The following is a 21,283-nucleotide window of genomic DNA, read 5'->3' on the forward strand; positions in this document are numbered from 1 at the left end:
CTAAGAGATAAGAGGACAACTAGTACAATTGGTACAACTATGAGATAGAGGAAAACTGGTACAAATAGGTATAACTAAGACAACTTAAATAATTGCTGATTAAAAATTCTTTTATTATAATTGCAAATCGGGTTGGTAACCCAGTTTTATGTGACGATTAGGTATTTGCATGGATAATTTGTTAAATATAATCGTTGAATTGTAGTGATTCTTAGGTAAATTATAATTATACCTGAATTCATCACCAAATCTGCAGAGGAGGACAACTGGTACGAATGGTACAATTAAGAGATAAGAGGACAACTAGTACAATTGGTACAACTATGAGATAGAGGACAACTGGTACAAAAAGGTATAACTAAGACAACTTAAATAATTGCTGATTAAAAATTCTTTTATTATAATTACAAATCGGGTTGGTAACCCAGTTTTATGTGACGATTAGGTATTTGCATGGATAATTTGTTAAATATAATCGTTGAATTGTAGTGATTCTTAGGTAAATTATAATTATACCTGAGTTCATCACCAAATCTGCAGAGGAGGACAACTGGTACGAATGGTACAACTAAGAGATAAGAGGACAACTAGTACAACTGATACAACTATGAGATAGAGGACACCTAGTACAAATGGATATAAGTCTACAACTAAGACACCTTGAATAATTGTTAATTAAGAATTGTTTACTATATTTTCAAGAAATAATGAGTATCAGCCACACAAGCAATTCAATAGATTTTATATCATTTAATACCTCATATTTGGGGCAGATAACTTATTCGGTATTACTAGATAAGATATTGTATGTAAGAAGATTGCGATATATGAAACTAAACAACTTTAGAGTAGATAATTTATGTGGACAATGAATTGCACATATAAATGAAACTAAGTGGAGTATTTCTGATAATATACAAGAATTTTTGTCTTACTGCCGAATTACACCAAAAAAAAAAAATCAAAAAGTGGTTTTTATTCTCCAAAAAACGTTGCCAAAAGACAAAACGGATAATAAATTAGATAAGTGGTTTCAGAGCAAAAGTAGCATGGAAACTAAATTAGCTAATGAAATTACATTTTAGCCGAAGAATTTTCATTCTCGATAGCCACTTTTTAGTAGAGAAAATCTTTCACAAATAGGGATAAACAAAGTACAGTTAGACACATATAAACAATTATCTATAACTCCTTAATCTAAAAACAAGGTACAACTGAATGAAAGATTCAACTTATTTCAGATTCAACTTATTTCAGTCTTAGTGTGTACATGAGTAATTTGGAGTTATTTGTATTTTAAATTTCTTGGATTTCTTTGATTTTTTGCATTACTATTTATTTTGGAGTTATTTATATTTTGGATTTCTTTGATTTCTTGCATTACTATTTATTTGGAGTTATTTGTATTTTGAATTTCTCCAGGGCAACTAGGTGCAATTTGGGACAACTATATTTCAATTGTAGTGTTAAAAAATAAATTCCTAATATTATTTACTTAAAAGCCAATATAACCCATACCCTAATAACTGTATCTTTTCACGTCTATACTAGAAATAATAAAATAAAACTTTGTTTTGTTCAAAGAACCAAATATTATTGGTTTCACTTGAAATAACCCTTATGTTATAAGGAAGTCTTTGACAATGTTATCCATCTTATGCAAGCATCTATGCCAAAATATAGGAAATAGAAAAATAATGACGCAAAACCCTTGGGGCTGCTATATAATGTTCGAAATTTTTGTGGACAACTAGAACATAATAATTTATGTTGAAGGACAACTGAAAAAACTACAAAATCGATCAAAGGATAACTATTACAAATTTTGGACAACTGGACAACTAGGTACAACTATGTTGTCAGTCGTAGACGCACGTGCGCCGACAAAAAGGGACATGTGCGCAGTCAAAGTACCACGTGCGCCGTTAATTTTATACATAGTTGTACTCAGTTGTCCAGTTGTCCAAAATTCTTCATAGTTGTCCTTTGACAATTTTAGTATTTTTTCCAGTTGTCCCTTGATATAAATTATTATTTTGTAGTTGTCCACATGATTTTTGACTATTGTAGTCCATTTACAACATTTTCATAAACAATTTATCCAAAATCACAATTTTGTCTCTTTTCCATCATAAGATTGTTAACATTATTAAAGTCTTCTTTGTATCATAAGGGGTGTTCGATGTGAAACCAATAATATGTATTAGAAAAATGATAAATTTCATGTTATCCATCTTTTTAATTTATTCCTTATAGTTTACAAATTTTTTACAATTTTAAGTGAATATTTGCTTTCTATATTTATAGTTTATCACTATTATTTTCTAATGAAAGAATTGCATATAATTGTACATATGTGTCCAGTTGTACCTTGTTTATTTCCATCCAGAAAGTATTCTCTGCCAAAAATGAAATTCTCTAGATTAGATTGACTTACCTAAGTGTCACTATCCATCAAAATAACATGTGCACTTATGTGCGCCGTCAATTTTTGTACATAGTTGTACCTAATTGTACTAGTTGTCCTCCTCTGCAGATTTGGAGATAAACTCAGATATAATTATACTTTACCTAAGAATCACTACGATTCAACGACTATATTTAAGAAAGTATTCATGCAAATACCTAGTCGTCATATAAAACTAGGTTACCAACCCGATTTTCAATTATAATAGAAGAATGTTCAATCAACAATTATTTAAGTTGTCTTAGTTATACATATTTGTACCAGTTGTCCCCTATCTCATAGTTGTACCAGTTGTACTAGTAGTCCTCTTATCTCTTAGTTGTACCATTCGTACCAGTTGTCCTCTTCTGCAGATTTGGTGATGAACTCGGATTTTCTACCTAAGAGTCACTACGATTCAACAACTATGTTTGATAAATTATCTATGCAAAGACCTAATCATCATATAAACTAGGTTACCAACCCGATTTACATACCAAACAAGCAATTTTGACAAATTCAATCCCTAAATTGTAAAATCCCCAAATTTCCAAACAAAAACCTAAATGGGTTTGAAACTTCAACAATGGTGGTGGAGAGAAGAGATAAAAACAATAAAGTGATTACAGAGGATGAAGAAGAGGAGGAGAGGCGAGGGTTTGACGGCGAGAATAAGATTTAGTGGTTTTCAGAATCCATCGACAAAACGGTGACGAAGAAGAAGAAACAGAAAAAAAAATTTTGAAATTATTTTTGAAATTAATTTCGTTTTAAATTATTAATTTTAATTTAAATAAAATCAATCACTTTTTTATTAAATTCAGGAATGCCACAAAAAATTTCATTAAGGGTAAAATAAGAATTACATATGTATTATGGTACACAGACTTGTTTATGGCACAGCAGATTAACTTTTTTCAATTTATGGCATTTTAGCCATTTAATCCGGTCAAGCTTATACAAATGAAAACCGGTATAAGCCAACCCGGTTAGCAAGACAAATTTTCCAACTCAAATGAGTTAAGGGATCTAATGTTTGTACTTCCTGAATTGTCTGTTCATGTTTTGAATCTCTCTCTCTCTTTCTCTCAGAAACAAGCAAGGCCACAGTGAAACAATTTAACGTACGGCTATACAGCTCTTTGGCACCTTCTCTGGTTCTTCTTCTCTCTCATTTTTCACATCTCATACATCAAAATCAAACGAGGCCAAGAAAAAACTCTAATTAACTAAAATCTGCACGTAAAGTGCTTCAAGTTAACTTATCATCCACCATAAGAAGCTCTCAAGTCTCCCCCGTGATCATCTTTTTCTGCGTTTTGCTTCCACCTGAACACAAGTTTCTGTTAACACCAGAACTTGCAAATCCGGAAAATAAAGAGTCTTAGGGATCAACAATGTCTGACAAACAAATCCTCTCTTATTGCTATTCACTCGAGCAGACACAATCATCAAGCCAATGAGATTTTGGTTTTGTGGCTTTACTAAGATCTCAAATTGGAGTAAATGGATGCTATCATAGTAATAGAAAGCAGTTGATAAAAGAAGTGAAACGAAGAAAGAAGACAAAAGTTACCTTAAGATCATTGGTTGGCGATGAAGCAAACCCGTTCTGAGATCTTTTGACATCTTCATCAGAGCTGCACTCAGTACATGCAAAGTGTTCCAGCTTCGTCGCTTCTTCAATCGTCATGCCTACACACGCTGGGTGATACCTACAATGACAAAGTAGTAACTCTTACAACTCATAATAACAAGACTAAAGGAGCAGACCAGGGACCATTTAGATCCAAAATTTAAACAAGCAAGTTGTTCTACATTGCATTCATCATTGCAAACGAGGAGAAAATAGAATGATGAGCATTAGCATTTACCAGTCCTTGCACCCTTCGCATTGCACCATCAGATCATCAGGGTTATACGGCATTTCACATTTGCAGTACCTTCAGAATCGAGTAAAATCCAAACAAAGGTAATCAAAACTCATGGAAATTACAGGAGAGAAGACAAAAAAAAAATGAAAGGCGTGTTTCATTACTGTATCTACTTACACAGCAACTCGATCAGGGGTAAATGCACCAGTAGCAGCCTTATACTCGAATCTACAATAATAATCCTCAGCTCCAACGTTTTCAAGCCTCGTATAATTTTTAAAGGTGTGTACGATGCATTTTCCTTCAATGGTGTGTGCACTTTGAACATCGTAGTGATCAGACATAAACAGCTCTTTAACTCCGTGGAACTGTCTCCTTCCCCCAAGTGACTCTTCAGGACGGTAATACCATCGACAATGAACCTTCACATTGTTCCTCGCATCAGCTTCAATCTTCTCAACACGCGCCACATAAGGAGGCTTACCAGCATCCGATGGACGCATCAACACACAATCTCCCGCTGCATTCAACAATCACATTTCCAAGTTTATCATGCTAAAATTAACTAAAATCTATATTCCACACATATAACAGATACACGCACGCTCTCTCATCTAAACAAAGAGATAAACACTCAAATGAAATGATGTACAAGAGCAACCACATAAAGCACGTTTCCTTTTTTTCAGACTAATGCATATACTCTTACTCATAACCTTCACCTAGTCACCAATCAAAGCACACATTTTCCCAGTACAATACTGTCAAAAGTCCCTTCATACTCCTAAAAGCGAAAACTACTTAAAGATAACACTTTCCAAAGTGTAATTTACACAGCTTCATTGAATCAAGATCTAGCATCCAAACATTTTGATACAAAAGGATACATTTTTCCCTTTTGAATGAATGTAACAAAGTAGACCAACGTGCATCCAAAACCAAAGTGAAAATGAGATTATACAGACTCCGTAAACCTAATAATTCTAGCAAATTCCTTGTTTCTAGAAATCTAATCGCAACCAAATTACCCAGAAGAAAGAAAAAAAAAGAAACATTAAAAAGAGTGGTTCTTTAGTTTTGTAGAGAAAGCAGATAGAAGTTGAAATGGAAGTACCTTGAACAACTTTGTTGGTGCCTCTGATAGTATACGATTCGATTTCTTTCTTTCCCGGCGTGCTCTTCGAAGAAGCGACACCAGGTCGAGTTTTCGCCATGAAATCTAGACTTTGAGCTTGATTTTGTTTTTCTTTTCTCTCGTTTCCGTTTCCGTTACTCGAAATGTACGAAAATAGGAGCTTTTCTAGGAAGATCGGAAAAGCTCGAGATCCATGGGAAGAAGAAGAAAAAACAAAATCCCAGGGGAACGAAGAGATGAATCTAGAACCCTAGATTCCCTCTAGGAGATGAAGTTTTGTTGTAGAGGAGTTGTTTACTCTTATTTTTTCGTTTTTCATTTACTTTTGTTGTTTTTTTTCCAGACTTTCCCAAAAAAATTATCCTCTCTTGAAATTTCGATATTACCAAGTATTACATGTTTGGAAAGTTTTAATAGATGATAAATTTTTTCTTTAAAATTTGTCTTTATTTCGAAATTTCAGTTGCCTATAAAATTCTTTTTAAAGACAATAACTAGATTCTATTCCGTACGTACGCATGAAACTATTTTTTTTATATAATATAATTTTTTCTTTCGTTTTTGTTTCTATATAATTTTCTAACGAATGATAAAAAAATTTGGTTTAAATATAATTTGTTTCTATTGATTTTTTTTTTAGTATTATATATGATCGCGATTAGAAAAATATTATTCTAATTCGTCCGTCTGTTCACATTATCTGAAAAATACCATAAATATAAAACGTCATTATAACATGTTCATTTATATTAATCCAAAAAGGACTGAGATTATTAAAATATTTAACATTTGTTCATATTATTTATATATTTTAATATTTATTAAATTGAAATATTTAAATTTTAGACTTATTTAATAAAATATATAATAATATATTATTTTCATCTCTGTCATTGAATATTTAAATTAAATTTAAATTAATATTTGGGTTATTATTTTTGTAAAAATATAATAATAACTTATTTTATAATTTTTGATGATATAACCTACATTTAAAGAAATCTATAACAAATCTAAATCAGAAACTAAATTTCAGATTTATATTAAAATATAAATAAAAATACATTATTTTATTAATGTTACACTAAATAACTTATTTGATAAATTAAAATTAAATCAGTATATTTGTTTGGCAACAGTTATCCAAGAACATAATAGTAGGAAACCAAGTAAAAGTTCTGTTTGGATACAAAACACCTCTCTCTTTTAATAGTATAGATGGTGGGATAAAATGATATACTAAACTACACAAACATGTATATGTGACTAAAAAAAATAAACATGTAGTCTGAAAATGTTAGATGCAATACATATAAAACTTCAACAACTCCAACAAATAATGTTGATAACGAAATAACGAATTACTTTTCAATTTGAACATCTATATACCACATTTTTGGATAACCTCAAAATATCATATCGTAAATCATTTTTTTTTATCATATCTATATATTTATTTGTGTAATGATTTGCTTAAGTGTCAACTTCACAACGAGTTTCAAAGCGTTCACAGCGAGTTTCAAAACACTCACAGCGAGTTTCAGAGCGCTCACAGCGAGTTTTAAAGCGCTCACAACGAGTTTCAAAGCATTTCGCTTACGTGTCAGTTCCAAAATGAGTTTCACCTGCAAAAAGACCGTTTAACCTTATTTTCCAATTACGTGTCATTTTTTGATTCGTTCTTATCTCATGACATGTAAAAAAACTTAAAATAAACCGTTCTAAATTATTATGGTTTAATGCTTAATTTCGTACTCAATCAAATCATTTTTTAAATTATATATACCAAAATTTAGAAGAAGAAAAAAACAAAAACTGTTTTTTTCAAAATAACACAAAAAATCTAGAAATTTACCATTTCTTGTGTTTTTGAAATAAAAAAAAATTGGCCTAAATTATTATGATTTAATGCTTAATTTTGTACTCAATCAAACCGTTTTTAAAATTATATAGTAGCAAAATTTAGGAAATAAATAACAAAACTTAAAAAAAAAAATGGAATCTGTATCTCTTATGGAATAATGTATAAAGCCCATCGACCATTTTAAAAAACAAATAGATCTAAGTTAGTGTTCTCGATAATTATGATATATAGGTTAGTGTTTACCATTTCTTATGTTTCCAAAATTTAGAAAAAAATTTAACAATATTGTTAAAAAAACAAAAAATGAGATCTATTTAAAAAGTAATGGAGTGTCGTTTCAATACAAAAAAAAATCAAAATTAAAAAAAAATATATCTAATAAAAAAGTAAAAAAAATCTATATATCTAACTAATGAAATGTCATTTAAAAAAAAAAGAAAAAGAAATCATCTCTAACTAATGAAATGTCTCTAATTATTATAATATATGGGTTAATGTTTACAATTTCTTATGTTTATAGGGTTTTCGATTTCTTATGATTTAGTATAAATATCAGACATTTTTCTCTACTTCTCTCACAACTTTCAAAATTGTCTAACATATTCGTTCTTTTTCGTTCTAACTAAAAACTCATGGAGTCATCAGGTAAACATATAATGTTTTTTAAATAAGTATTAAATAAAAAATAACTTAAATCATTTTGGTCTGAATTATTATGGTTTAATACTTCACTTTATTGTCAATATTGTTTTTCAATTTTAATAAAATTGATATTTAGTTAAATCTAACGAAAAAGTAAAAATCAATCAATGGAATGTCTAATGAAATGAGGGTATTTGTGATGTCTAAAATACATAAAATAATAATCAAAATCGAATAAGTTCGTACGATATTTAAAAAAAACTACGTCTAAAATACATAGAACAATGATCAAAAGATCTCAAAACTATTTCAACTATATTTGGATACTAATATGTTTTTATTTACTCTCTTTTATATTGTTTTGATGATTATGTTTTCAAATATTAAAATGCAAAGAAATCTAACAAAAAAATATACTCAACAAAAGAGAATAAAAAAACAAATGAATCCAAATTACTATTAAATTTCCAAACAACCAAATGGAAAATTATATCAGTCCACGCAAAATGCGGAAAAATTATCTAGTGAAAGGTAAATTTTAGCTACCAGTCACTTTGGCACAAGAAATGAAGAAAAACACAAAAATATGATATACATAGGACGTAATTTATGTATGATTTATATACACAAAAATATGATATACACATCCAACCTCACTACGTAATTTATGTATGTATGATATACACACAAAAATATGATATACCAGTCACTTTAGCTAGTGTTCGTGTCTACCTCACGACGTAATTTGCAAACTCAATACTTTCGATTTGGTTAGTTAAACCGTTTTAGATATTTAAACTGTTGATAAAAAAAATAATAATGATATACATATGACGTTTATTTTTATCTTAACAAACTAAGCAAACTCAAAGTGCATAATATAACCAAATAGTCTCTCTACAGAGTGTTCAAAGAAGGAGAATTGTATGTCAAGCATTGTATGGACAGTACCGATTGGTGGGGCAAAGTCATAAACCTTCATCAGAACAAAGACTCTGTTGAGTTTCACATACACAACCTGTTCTGTTATTTCCCGGCGGTTGTTGAAGCCATCGAGGCAGCCGGTGAGATTTCTGGGCTTGACCCATCAGAGATGGAGAGAAAGAGAGTTGTCTTCTCAAGAAAGTATGACAGAGAGTGGAATAATTCTAAGCTTTTCCAATGGAGGTTTGGGAAACAGTATCTGGTACCTAGAGACATTTGCAGCCGGTTTGAGCATTCTTGGAGAAAAGATAGATGGAATCTTGTGGAGGCATTGCAAGAGAAGAGGAAATCAGACAGCGATGGTGTTGGAAAGACAGAGAATCGTCTAGCTGATCTGCTTCTGAAGAAACTAACCGGTTTGGAGCAGTTTAACGGGAAGCTGTTCTCGAGCTCGATCTTGCTTGGCTCAAAGGATTACCAGGTGAGAAAGTGGTTAGTTGCAGATGGACAGTACAAGGACATTCAATGGTTAGGTGATAGTTTTTGCGGTGAAGCATTTTTTCAGCGATCTTGAGCCTCTAAGCTCTGAGATCTCTTCTCTGTTGGCTCTTTTTCATTCCAACATACTTCAGTATCTCTGCGGATTATATGATGAAGAGATGAAAGAATGCTTCTTGGTTATGGAGTTGATGCACAAATATCTGCAGAGCTACATGAAGGAGAATTGTGGACCAAGAAGAAGATATCTCTTCTCGGTTTCCGTCTTGGTTGATATCATGCTGCAGATCGCAAGGGGAATGGAATATCTTCACGGAAACGATATCTTGCATGGAGATTTAAACCCATGAACATTCTTTTGAAAGAGAAGAAGTCACACAGATGGTTATTTCCATGCCAAAATCTCTGGATTCGGTTTATCTTCTGTCAAGTCTTGTTCCTCTAGTAGTCGACCAAACACTCCTGATCCTGTGATCTGGTACGCACCTGAGGTTCTAGCAGAGATGGAACAACAAGGTAAAACTGATCCGAAATCGAAGCTGACACACAAGGCTGATGTGTATAGCTTTGCAATGGTGTGTTTTGAGCTTATAACAGGTAAAGTCCCTTTTGAAGATAGTCACCTTCAAGGTGAGAAAATGGCTATCAACATTAGGATGGGAGAGAGACCACTGTTCTCTTTCCCTTCACCGAAATACTTGGTTAGTCTGATCAAACGGTGTTGGCACACAGAACCGAGCCAGCGTCCAAACTTCTCTTCGATTTGCAGGATACTACGCTACATCAAGAAGTTTCTTGTTGTGAATCAAGATCACGGTCACCCTCAGATGCAAACTCTGCTTGTTGATTGTTGGGACTTGGAAGCAAGGTTCTTGAGAAAGTTTCCAGGTGATCACTCATCAGGATGTCACGCAGCTTCCGTGACTCAGATCCCTTTCCAGCTATACTCTTACAGGGTTTTCGAAAGAGAGAAGATGAATCCAAAAAAACTCCAAAGAAACCGGTAACTCAGAGGCAAGAAGCGAATCTTCAGAAAGCGTTTCAGTGGTTGAAGATCCACCTATTGCCATGATGATAAGAGATACAAGATCCTTGTGTCTAGATACAATATCTGAATACTCAAATACAAGATCAGTCTACTCAGAAGCTCCCCATAAAAAGGTGTCAGCACTAAAGAAAACTCCAAGCTTAGGTAAGTAGTCTACTAGTATTCACCTCTCTCTCTCTCACACTTTTTCAAATGCTGACTCTACAGGATTCAAGTTAAAATTATCAATTCAGGTTCAGGAAAGTTGAGATCTACAGGGAACTCGCCGGTAAAAGCAAGATCATCACCAAAAGCATCACCGTTGAGTCCATTTGGAAGAAGCATTAAAGCCAGGAAAGATAATCGATTGCCTTTGAGTCCAATGAGTCCTCTAAGCCCAGGGAGACATAGACAACATACTGGTCATGCTTCATACTCTGAGCTTACTTAGCTTTTTTCATCAAAACCAGAGGATTAATTAAGAAGAAGAATTAAGAAGATCTATGAGAAAGACATGAAAAAACACAAAAAAATGAGGTAGGGATCTTTGCAAACATTTTTTGTCGGTTAATTTAGAAACTTCTTGTGTGATTTTGTCTTCAAGAGTATAGTTTCCTTTTTCTTTTCCTTTTCTTGTAACTTCTGAAAGTTACTTTTCTGTGTAAAAAATTTTGGAGTTGGGTTTTAAAATCAAGAACAAAGTCTAATGTTGTAAAAGTTTTTGTTTTGTATAAAACAGAAATAATCAGCTTTTTTGTAAGAGATTGAAATTCAGTTTTTCTATTTTCTTTTGTTTTTTTTTTCCAACATTGAAGGCAATTAATGATGTAGTTTTCTTCTATTTGTTGGAAAGCTCACTTTCCTTTTTTTTAATGGGAAATCGCAATCAGAAAAGGAAAACTTGTTCCCCAAGTCTCCTTGTCCTTGACAAATTATGATTCTTTTTGTTCGGCAACAAATCAGTCTAATCTACGAAAACTTAGAAACCGAACAAATCAAAAATTATCAACCTCTAAGATACGAAAACTTTTGTTTCTATGATGAAAGGAAACGCGATTCTAGATATCATCTCTCACTGTTCCTCCACAGAGATTGGAAAATTCCGTTTGCTAAACAAAGCCTGCAACAAAAGTACTTATCAGTTCTTCTTCATCAGCCGTCATCTCCGTGGAACCAACTCTGTTTTCGGCTATCTTATTCAAAGCTACGAACGGTTTAAGTATCGCTCCAGTTTTGTCTCGGTGCATCGAAGAAAAAGACGCTCCTGGAAACAATGGAATCTCGCTTGAGTTCCTTCCTTCGAGAGATGTAAAGATCAAAGCTTGGGATACACATCACGGGATTTTGCTCTGTGTGGACAATGCTAAATTTAAAGGAGGAAGAAGAATACCAGATTACATCATTTGTAAACCAGCTATGAAGCAGTACCGGATCATACCAAACCCGAAAACCCGGTATTTCACTATTGCAACCGGTTTAGTGGTGATTCAGTCAAACCCATTTTGGTATAAGATCGTTAGGGTTTCCTAACCGGTGTCGTGGGAAAGAAGGAAGAAGAAAGAGGTTTTCTATAATCTCAATTGCGAGGTTTTTGATTCTGATTCGATTGCATGGAAGCGATTGAATGATTTGGAATTATCGATGGATGAGTTTTTCTGGAGTTCTAATCAGCCGGTATCGTTCTACGGTTTCTTGCATTAGTTAACTTCGAAATACAATGTGATTCGGTTCTGTCTGCGAACCGAAACTTGGTCTCTCTTCCCGGTTCTGAAACATCTAGTAGGTGATGGGTCTCTATTTTTAGTCAGCTATGAAGGAAAGACAGGTGTGATTCATACGATTTCAAGAGAAGAATATGATTTATGGGTTTTGTACAACAGTTTTGAAAAGTCGTGGGTACATGTGAAGGACGTAAGCATTACAGGACTAGAAGATAAATATGTTACACCTCTATGGTTTCCGGGTAACGATGTCGTATCAGTGGTGGGTTTTTGTCGGCTCGGTCTCTACAACATGAATAACAACAAGTGTTTATATATGAAGAAGACTCAAGATTCCTTGCCTTACTATTTTCCTAGTGGTGTTTGTTTCCCTTTCTACACTAACTACGAAAGAGTTTGTCTCAATGATGATCGTGTTGCAAGATCCAACGGCTGTGATGAAGACTAGTCAAAAGGAAAGAAAAAAGCAAGGAAAGAAGAAGAGATTAGAGAGTACTTCTCATAATATTTTATGTTGTTATATGAAAGAGAAACATTACTTTCTATCTTTTTTCATATGCTTCAATAGATACATCTTGGTTAAGTTTATTAAAACTATAAAATCATATTTTTACCTTTTTATTTTCCATAACCATAACATCATTTGAAATAGTATAATAAAGAATAGGTAGTTTGTTCGCGCCTTGCACGGACGCAATATCTTATTAAAAAAACATAAATAATTGATTATATTTGTTGCTATATTTTTTGTAAATCTCGACAAGTATGTTGAAAATAACAAACTATCATCTTACATCAGTTGTGCTATTAAGATATTTAAAATTAAAACAGTGTAAACAATGTCATTCAAAACATATATTCTTACTAAATGTATTTTTTATCTTTAAAAAAATACAATAGAACATATTTGTCGCTATAGTTTATACATGTAATGATCTCTAAAATCATGAATCTAAAAGAATTTTCCTCCTTTACATTCTCCTTAATAAAGTATTCATCTAGTTTTTTGTCTTTACTATATTTCCCCTTTTCCACTTAGTATTCTATTTTTTTGGTTTTCTTCTTCTTCTTCTTCTCTTATTTTAACCCTTTTGTCTTCTTTTTTTTTTTCTTTTTAAGGTTTTTCTTTTCAAAATTCTTTAACGTCATTGTATTATTCTATTTATTTTTGTATTTTCTAATTTTTATTAATTGTTTTTGTCTTTTCTTTCTTTCTTTTTTTCATGAGATTCATTTTTCTCTTATTACTCTTATTCATCTTTTGGATTTTCTTCTTCTTCATATTTTCCTTCTTCTTCTTTATTGTCTTCGATTTTGACTTCTACTTCTTTGTATTTTTCCTTCTCTTAAATATATCTTTCAATTTCTTATTCTTCATCATTTTCTTTTATCGTCATCACCATCTTCTACTTCTACATCTTCTTTCTCTTTTTTATGTTTTCTTCATCTTCCTCTTTTTTATTTTTTGGTTATTTTTCCTTCCACATATTTTCCTACTTCTTTTCATCATCTTTGACTTCTTGATCATCATCTTTGTATTCTTTGAGTTTCTTCTTCTTCTTTTACTTTTTTTTTTATTATTAGCCTCATGTTTCTTCTCTTTGGTTTTCTTTATCTTATCCAAATTCTTCTTCTTCTGTTTTTTTCTTCATCTTCACCTTATTCTTGTCTTCTTCAACGCTGTCTCTTGCTCATGTTCTTCTTAATCTCAATTTTGTGTTTGTCCTTATGCTCATTTTTTTTACTTTATCATCTGATAGGCTTGCGGGCCTAGGGTTTTTTTTTAACAAGCCCGTTGGTCCTCCAAAAGTTTTAAATTTATAAAACCCTAGTGTCTGCAAGTGCACAGATGTACATTGTAGGAATTAGGGTGTCAATCCATATGGAAGATGTCTAATCTGCGAGAAACAACAAACTAGGAAGGTTAGCAAAGTCATAAACCAATGGGGTTTTTTGGGATTTTTTGTTAAGATCCTAAACTAAACCTAATCTGATATTCACAAGAAATAAGATGTAATGCAGGATGAATTATTAAAAGAATATCTCAAGCATATCGACTCAAACTATAAACTCTTAAACTCATAGGTGGCGATTTAAACTTCTCCGGTTTACTCTAATCGATGTATGATGGCATTTCTAATTAGCTTCCGGGCGATTTATCTTCATCTGTTTCTGAGATATGCATGGAACTAGAATAGACATATGTATGATTAACCAACTCTCGTCACCTTAATCAACTAATCACTTAGTTCTAGCAATTGACTCTCGCTCTCATGCTAAACTTAAGATCATGCATTAGACATTGAATTCGCCTGCTCACATCTTCTCTATAGGTAGCTTTCGACTCCTATAGCGACTATTTTCTTCTGAAGCTAGGTATGGATGATCTGATACAACACTCTTGTGGCTCTGATCGATCCTAGGCTCAGAGAATATGTCATGAATCTACTCTCATGCTTTACGAATAACTTAGAAGAAATGAGATCCAGAATATGGCTAAGAACAATAGAAATCCTAATCGATATATATGGAAAGCTGGTTGTCTCCTCTTGATTGTCTCCAAATTTGAGCTGGATCGGACAGTGCGAAAGTCTTCATTTGAGGCTGAACTTCTGACGGTCTGACTCTGAGTTAAAAATGTGGATTTCTTCCATTTTGCCATCATATTCCCTAAGTTTCCTGAAAAGAGCCTTGAAAGTACAAATACATGGAAATCATAATAAAATTTCCTAAAACAAAGTAAAACCTTTGAAAAAGCATTTGAAATCAATGGTGAAAAGTGGTCAAAATCAGATGTTATCAACTCTCCCAGACTTAATACTTTGTTTGTCCTCAAACAAAACAAGATCTAATCTGGAAAAATATCATTTAACAAAAATGAGAGGGAACTCAAAAATATCAGCAACCATACTTCTAGACCTTAATTACGGACAATGCATCAATCAGATAAAGTCTAGAAAATTCTCACCAAATACAAGCATAACTAGTTCGTTAATCCGTCATGCAAAACACAATTAGAACTAACTTCCAGTCAACTAGCTCTTAACATTCATTAAAGGTTTCAGTGGTTCTCATCAAAAGGATTTTAAAGAAGGCATTCAATGTTAGGTATCAAAAAGGCTTTTTAATGGTAAGGGTGATGTGTTTAGGTTACCTTTTTCTAGAGAGACAGGACATTATGCAAAACAGCAAGAGAGGATGGAACTGTAAATGCCCCCACAGTTTCATTCACATTCTTCTTGCTTCAAGATTTCTGATCTCCTTTCTTCAGGTTCTCCTAATATTTTCCTTAGACTTGGATTTTTGTCTAGGTTGTGAATCCATAACTCTTTAAGTAAATACCTATTGCCTTGGCTCAAGTGATTTCGGCTTCTAAGACTCTTTAGGCTTTTAGTTTCCTTTCCTTTCTTTTTTTTCTCTTTTTCGTTTTTTTTTTAGAAAGGGGAAACTGCCTTTTGACTTGGAGTCTTAGGGAGCACGAAAATTGCCTTTAAAAATGAGTTTTTCTGAGGCATCATAAGATTTCTGGCACACTTCCTTCTGGTTTCTTTCAGTCTTTCTCTTGAGTGACTGAAAACTATGTTGTTCATCCCTCTCCGGCGGTTTTGCACATATCTGTCAATATAAACCTAAAAGAGAATGCATGAGGTTTGAACATGAAGGTTTGGGTTAAGGGTGTGGTACCAGCTAAAGATGAACTGGCCATCTAGGACAACAAAGAGTGGTAACAATAAGGAAAAGATGTCCTAGATGTATATCATGATGCCTTTTTAAAACCATTGATGAGAAAACTAGATGTCAAGATTAAGTTCAAGTAAAATGAGCTAGTATATCCTGTCAGAAAAGATCTTCATGAATAGAAGTCCTTTAGTGGGATTTAGTAGTGTAAGTACTCTAGCTACCGCCTAGTCTAGTATTAAACCTTGAAAGAGCTTTTAATGAGTGATTGGCGTAGAAGCAAACAGGTAGGTTATCATCATCGATTTTGTCATTATTCCCTCAAAATGTTTTTGACCTTTGAAAACACTTTTTGAAACTCAAAAGACTTTGAAAAAGTTTAAGAAAATTGAAAAAATTGAAAAATTTTAAAGAAGATGCAGAATGCAATGGCTCATGCAAGAAAATGTGGTTAGAAAAGGGATGAAATTCTCCCCCAGACTTAAATCACACTGCCCCCAGTGTGAAATAAATTAGGCAAGGATGAGAAATAGAGTATGTAAGAATTAAAAAGATTAAGAAAAAAAAAAAACTTACCTGGTAGTGGTGATGTGGTTGTGGTGGTGTTGCTTGATCAAACTTGGATGCTATCGATCCAAAACTGATTTGAACAAGGTGGTGGTGGTGGTGAAAGTGGCCAAGTATGGAATGGATGTGGCCAAGGATGGATGGAAGTGGCCAAAGTGGCCGGCTGTGCTGGCCGCGGATGAAGACATCCCGGCCGCGGTAGGACGCGCGCTGGTCACGGTTGAGGACATCGCGGCCGCGGTGGAAGGCTTGTTGGCCACGGCTGAACCTCCTTTGGCCGCAGTCAGCTTCTTTTTTTTTTATGGCATAGTAAGGCCTGTCTAAAATAAGAAAAACAAAACTTTTAATAGAAAAAGAAAGCTTAAACAAAAGAAATAAGTACCTAAAATGGGTTGCCTCCCATCAAGCGCTTTGGTTTATAGTCCTAAGCTAGACTTTGCAAAGAATAAGACTTAGTTCAAATAGGATCTTGTCCTAAGACAAGTCCTTTTCGAAATCCTCCTATTCTGTCTTGCAGGTTCTCCATCACTCCAGAGTTCTTCTGGTTCAAATGCCTGGGCTATTTGCTCTTCTCTTTTGCTCTTAAGTGGTTTAGCTTCATAGAAGATGTCCTTGTCGATATTGGCAAAAGAAACTCGCCTGTTGGGCCAATCCATGATGGCTCCAGCAGTTGCTAAGAAAGGCCATCCAAGAATAACTAGATAAGAGTCATCTTTGGTCTTCTTTATGTATAAATCGACAGGTGCAATGCAATCTCCAATCCTTAGAGGAATATCTCGGGTTATCCCTCTTGGTGTTGCACTTGAATCATCTGCTAAGCTAATCTTTTTCCTGGTACTTGAGATGTGCTTAATGCCAAGTCTCAAAGCAGTTGCTTTGGACATCATGTTAATGCAAGCTCCAGAATCACAAAGAATATTGAGGAATCTTTCACCTCTAATGTCACAAGAGATAAGAAATTGACCTTTGTCTTGAACTTTGTGCAGAGTTCGAACTGGTCTATCTTCTTGGGTGTGTGTGAACAAGTCTTTCATCTTTTGGATTGACTCTTTGCTGTCACAAAAGAAGTGGCCTATCATGTAGTCTCTACATGCTTTGGCAAACGAAATTCCTTCTGGCAATATCTGAACTACTTGGTTGAACTCTTCAAGTGCTTCTTTGCTGATCTTGTTTGTGTAATCACTGGCTTCTTGGGGATCTTTGAGATGGATCCTAGAAACAGCTGCATCAGGTGATGATCTAGGAAAAGATAGATACCTGGCTCTTCTGAAATATATAGAGATGTTCTCCTTAGTCTCCTTGCTGTATCTGAAGAAGACTTGAAGGCAGCCTTGCTTCCAAACATCGTCGAATGCAAGATAGAGAGGAATGGACTTCACAAACTTGTTGAATTTGATCAGTCTCTCTCTGGATATGCTCTTGGTTATTGGTTCTGTGTTGTCATCAGATGAATCGTCCCCAGGGTTTGCATCTTTTACAAACAAACCATACTCTTCATCTTCTGAGAATTGCTCTTGAAGCTCATTGTCACAAGTGTAAACCATGTTGCAAGATGCATAAGTGTTGGATTCTTCCTTTTCCTTTGATGCTTGTGCAGTGATTGAGAAGATAGCTTGGTCAAACAACCTAGGTCTGGTCACATGAGGTCGGTTTTCTGATGAACAGGCTTCAGAAAAAGGTTGAAAACTCTCCCAGTCTGAGAAGTCGTGCTCCACCGCGGGTGAGGAGCTCGGAGCCACGGTGGGAGTGGCTCTGGCCGCGGGTGAGGAGCTCGCAGCCACGGTCAGCTCCTTCCGGCTCTCCATGCTTGCTTCTTCAATCTATTCTTCTCCATTGTTGTTCTCTTGCTTACAGTGGTTGTCAGGCACGTCTTAGGTATCCAAATCATTGATTCCAGAGTTCAGATCACACTCCTTATGATCTTTAGAAAGTTTTTCAACTTTATCTTCTACTTCATCCAAAGCATAGACAACTTTGTCTAAAGTAGCATCAAGCTCTTCTGTCTTGTTTTCAACCTTTGCTATGCCTTGCCACAGCTCCAATGTGTAGTCGTAGGTCTGGTTTTTGCTCTCATTCAGCTCATTATCCAAGTCAGCGATCTTAAAGATTAGGGTTTGCAGCTCCCTTTCGTTTTACCGAATGCTGAACTTGTTTTTGTCTTGTTCTTCCCTGACAGACTCTATTCTCTGATCCAACACGTCATTAGCTTTGGTTCTCTGATCCTCCAGTGTCTTCACATGCTCAGAGAGTTCATCAAACCTTTTGTTGAGGCCGATGCTGATGTCATCTATCCTTGTTCGCAGGGCAGCATCGATGAGGGCTTGGGAGGCAAGGAACTAATTCAGCTTGGCTTCCAAACGATTAATCAGGATGTTAAGTCGATTGTTCTCATAGTTCTGGTGCAGAATCTGATGAGGAAGAGGATGAGATGGTCGACGGTTCACCAGGTGTGGCGAATAGGGCTCATCTCGGTGGTGTGGAGGTCGCGAGTCTCCATGGTCGTGGTTCGGTAGTGACTATGTTCTTCTGAAGCTAGGTATGGATGATCTGATACAGCACTCTCGTGGCTCTGATCGATCCTAGGCTCAGAGAATAGGTCATGAATCTGCTCTCATGCTTTACGAATAACTTAGAAGAGATGAGATCCAAAATATGGCTAAGAACAATAGAAATCCTAATCGATATATATGCTTGTCGATATCTACATGTGAGTAGTTATTAGGCATGTGAGTAGTTATTAGGCAGTTAACAACTTGTGGGAATACCTACTCACATGTAAATAACTACTCACCATCGTCAGAAATTTCATCTACGATTGGGGGAGCATCCCTCCCAAACATGGCAGGTAACTCTTTGGTCTCATTGAAAACCCCATTAATGGTTTCGTCTGCGCAGCTGTACCGGGCGGAATGATTGCTACATTCCCCTTTCTGTGAGCCTTGATATTTCGCTTCGTTTTCTGGCACTTTGTTCTTTCCTTTCGCACGTCGTTTTGTCACCTCATCTTGTTCCTTCACCGACTCATCAGCATCTTTGGCAGACTTGTTGAACTTCTCGTTCCTCCCCTCAACCGAGTCATCATCACACACCAAAAAGTTCTCCTCACCATCGAAACGAATTACAGCCAAGTCGTCCAGATTGTCACAGCTTTCATCTTTTTCACCAGATTCTCCTGTAAGCAACATGACTTAAAATGTCAGCTACTAAAGATAGCTACCCTACATCGTACACGTCTACTTATAGTTTTCTGAAGATAACTATTTACTATTAATACCTAACAGATGTTGGTTCAAACTTTATACCCAAAATCGTAAACGACTATTAATAGTTGACTAAAGATAACTGTTTACTATGAATACATATCTCATACTGGTTCAATCTTGTTTCCCACATTGTAAACGTCTACTTATAGATGTATACTGTGTTAGCGTTTATATGACACTAAATAGTAGTCATCTACTTTATAACGTAGGTTAATACGTAACTGCCATGTTTAGTGTAATAGTCATCTACGTGATAGGGGAAAATGGTCAAAACCAACCTGAACTAAATTTGATGTGCCGAAAAAATCCGAACTAAAATACGGTGCCAAAAACTATCCGAATTCTAAAATAATTTAAATTTCCTATCCAAACTCTAATATAAGTATCAAAATCTACCTTGACTAACTTTGATGTTAGTCAACTGTTAAAAAACGCAGACGAGGCATGACGGAATATGACTTGGCATGACACGTTATCACCTTACTAAAACGACATCATATATTATTAGATTCGAACCCAAGACACTATATACCATATCCAAGCACATAGACCAATTGAACCCGAGACATTATTGCTATGTTTTACAGATACATTTATATATTATTAATACGCCAGTTTAAATTCGAAAAAAAAACAAAACGACAACGTTTTCCCATCTGATGTGAATTGCACCACCGGAATCCTTTCCATCTGCTTCATCTTCGTCCGCGGCCGAGATGATCTCGCTCTCGTCAAATAATCGACGGCGAGAGATTCCAAGATCTGAACCTCCACGAAATGAACGACGCAAGCGCATGCCATCTTCGGCCGCTCGCTTCATGTCTTTGACGAGTACCGGATCCGGCATCAGACGGACGAATTGAATACGTCGTTGTTTTGTTTTTTCTGAATTTAGACAGGAATTGAATATGTCGTTGTTTTATTTTTTTTCGAATTTAAACTGTCTAACCATTATTCGATTTTGGGAGTTTAATTTACCTCTAATTAAATGTCTTTTTTTTGTTTTTTTTTAATTTAGACAGGTGTATTAATAATATATAAATGTATCTGTAAAACATAGCAATAATGTCTCGTGGTTCAATTGGTCTATGTGATTGGATATGTTATATAGTGTATTGGGTTCGAATCCAAGAAAGAGGAAAACGTTTTTTTTTTTTTACTAAAACGACGTCGTTTTAATAAGGTGACAACGTGTCATGCCAACTTATATTCCGCCATGCCACGTCAGCGTTTTTTAACAGTTGACTAACATCAAAGTTAGTCAAGGTAGATTTTGACACTTATATTAGAATTTGGATACGAGATTTGAATTATTTTGGAATTCAGATAGTTTTTGGCACCGTATTCTAGTACAGATTTTTTTCGACACATCAAATTTAGTTCGGGTTGGTTTTGGCCTTTCCCTACGTGATAGTCAGCTAGTTATAAGATCTTACCCATATTGTCCGCTTGGTTCTCGGCTGTTTTTTCGTAGACAACCATAGCCGTCTCCCTTGTGGCAGACTCCCTCACACCCTCAACTCATCTGGTCATCATCTGCGGTGATGCAGAGATTTAGCTGGTCAATCTCGGACCTCATTTCAACAAAAAACGCGACATCGTCATCCGTTCGGATAGACACTGGTGGTGCGTCCCTGCCGTCGT

The 21,283-nt window shown here is 34.7% G+C and overlaps 2 protein-coding genes and 1 pseudogene across 2 annotated transcripts; 2 read left to right on the forward strand and 1 right to left on the reverse strand.

Annotated features, from left to right (window-relative positions):
- Nucleotides 1-3,353: 3,353 nt before the first annotated feature.
- On the reverse strand, nucleotides 3,354-5,793 carry LOC18014732 (chromatin remodeling protein EBS). Its single transcript, XM_006396643.2, has 5 exons — nucleotides 5,435-5,793; nucleotides 4,498-4,840; nucleotides 4,321-4,389; nucleotides 4,023-4,161; nucleotides 3,354-3,775 (listed from the first exon to the last, which is right to left on the reverse strand). Exons 1-5 carry the CDS (start codon nucleotides 5,532-5,534, stop codon nucleotides 3,749-3,751), a joined length of 678 nt encoding a protein of 225 aa, XP_006396706.1. The 5' UTR covers nucleotides 5,535-5,793; the 3' UTR covers nucleotides 3,354-3,748.
- Nucleotides 5,794-6,919: 1,126 nt separating this feature from the next.
- On the forward strand, nucleotides 6,920-10,861 carry LOC18014733 (annotated as a pseudogene).
- A 589-nt stretch (nucleotides 10,862-11,450) lies between these two features.
- On the forward strand, nucleotides 11,451-11,940 carry LOC18014507 (F-box protein At5g41720). The gene is given in 2 exon segments (XM_024154187.1): nucleotides 11,451-11,651; nucleotides 11,653-11,940. Coding segments are annotated over 2 exon segments (489 nt in total).
- The last annotated feature ends 9,343 nt before the right edge of the window (nucleotides 11,941-21,283 follow it).

Source organism: Eutrema salsugineum, unplaced genomic scaffold (assembly GCF_000478725.1).
Source record: "Eutrema salsugineum unplaced genomic scaffold, Eutsalg1_0 scaffold_3, whole genome shotgun sequence".
Classification (NCBI taxonomy): domain Eukaryota; kingdom Viridiplantae; phylum Streptophyta; class Magnoliopsida; order Brassicales; family Brassicaceae; genus Eutrema; species Eutrema salsugineum.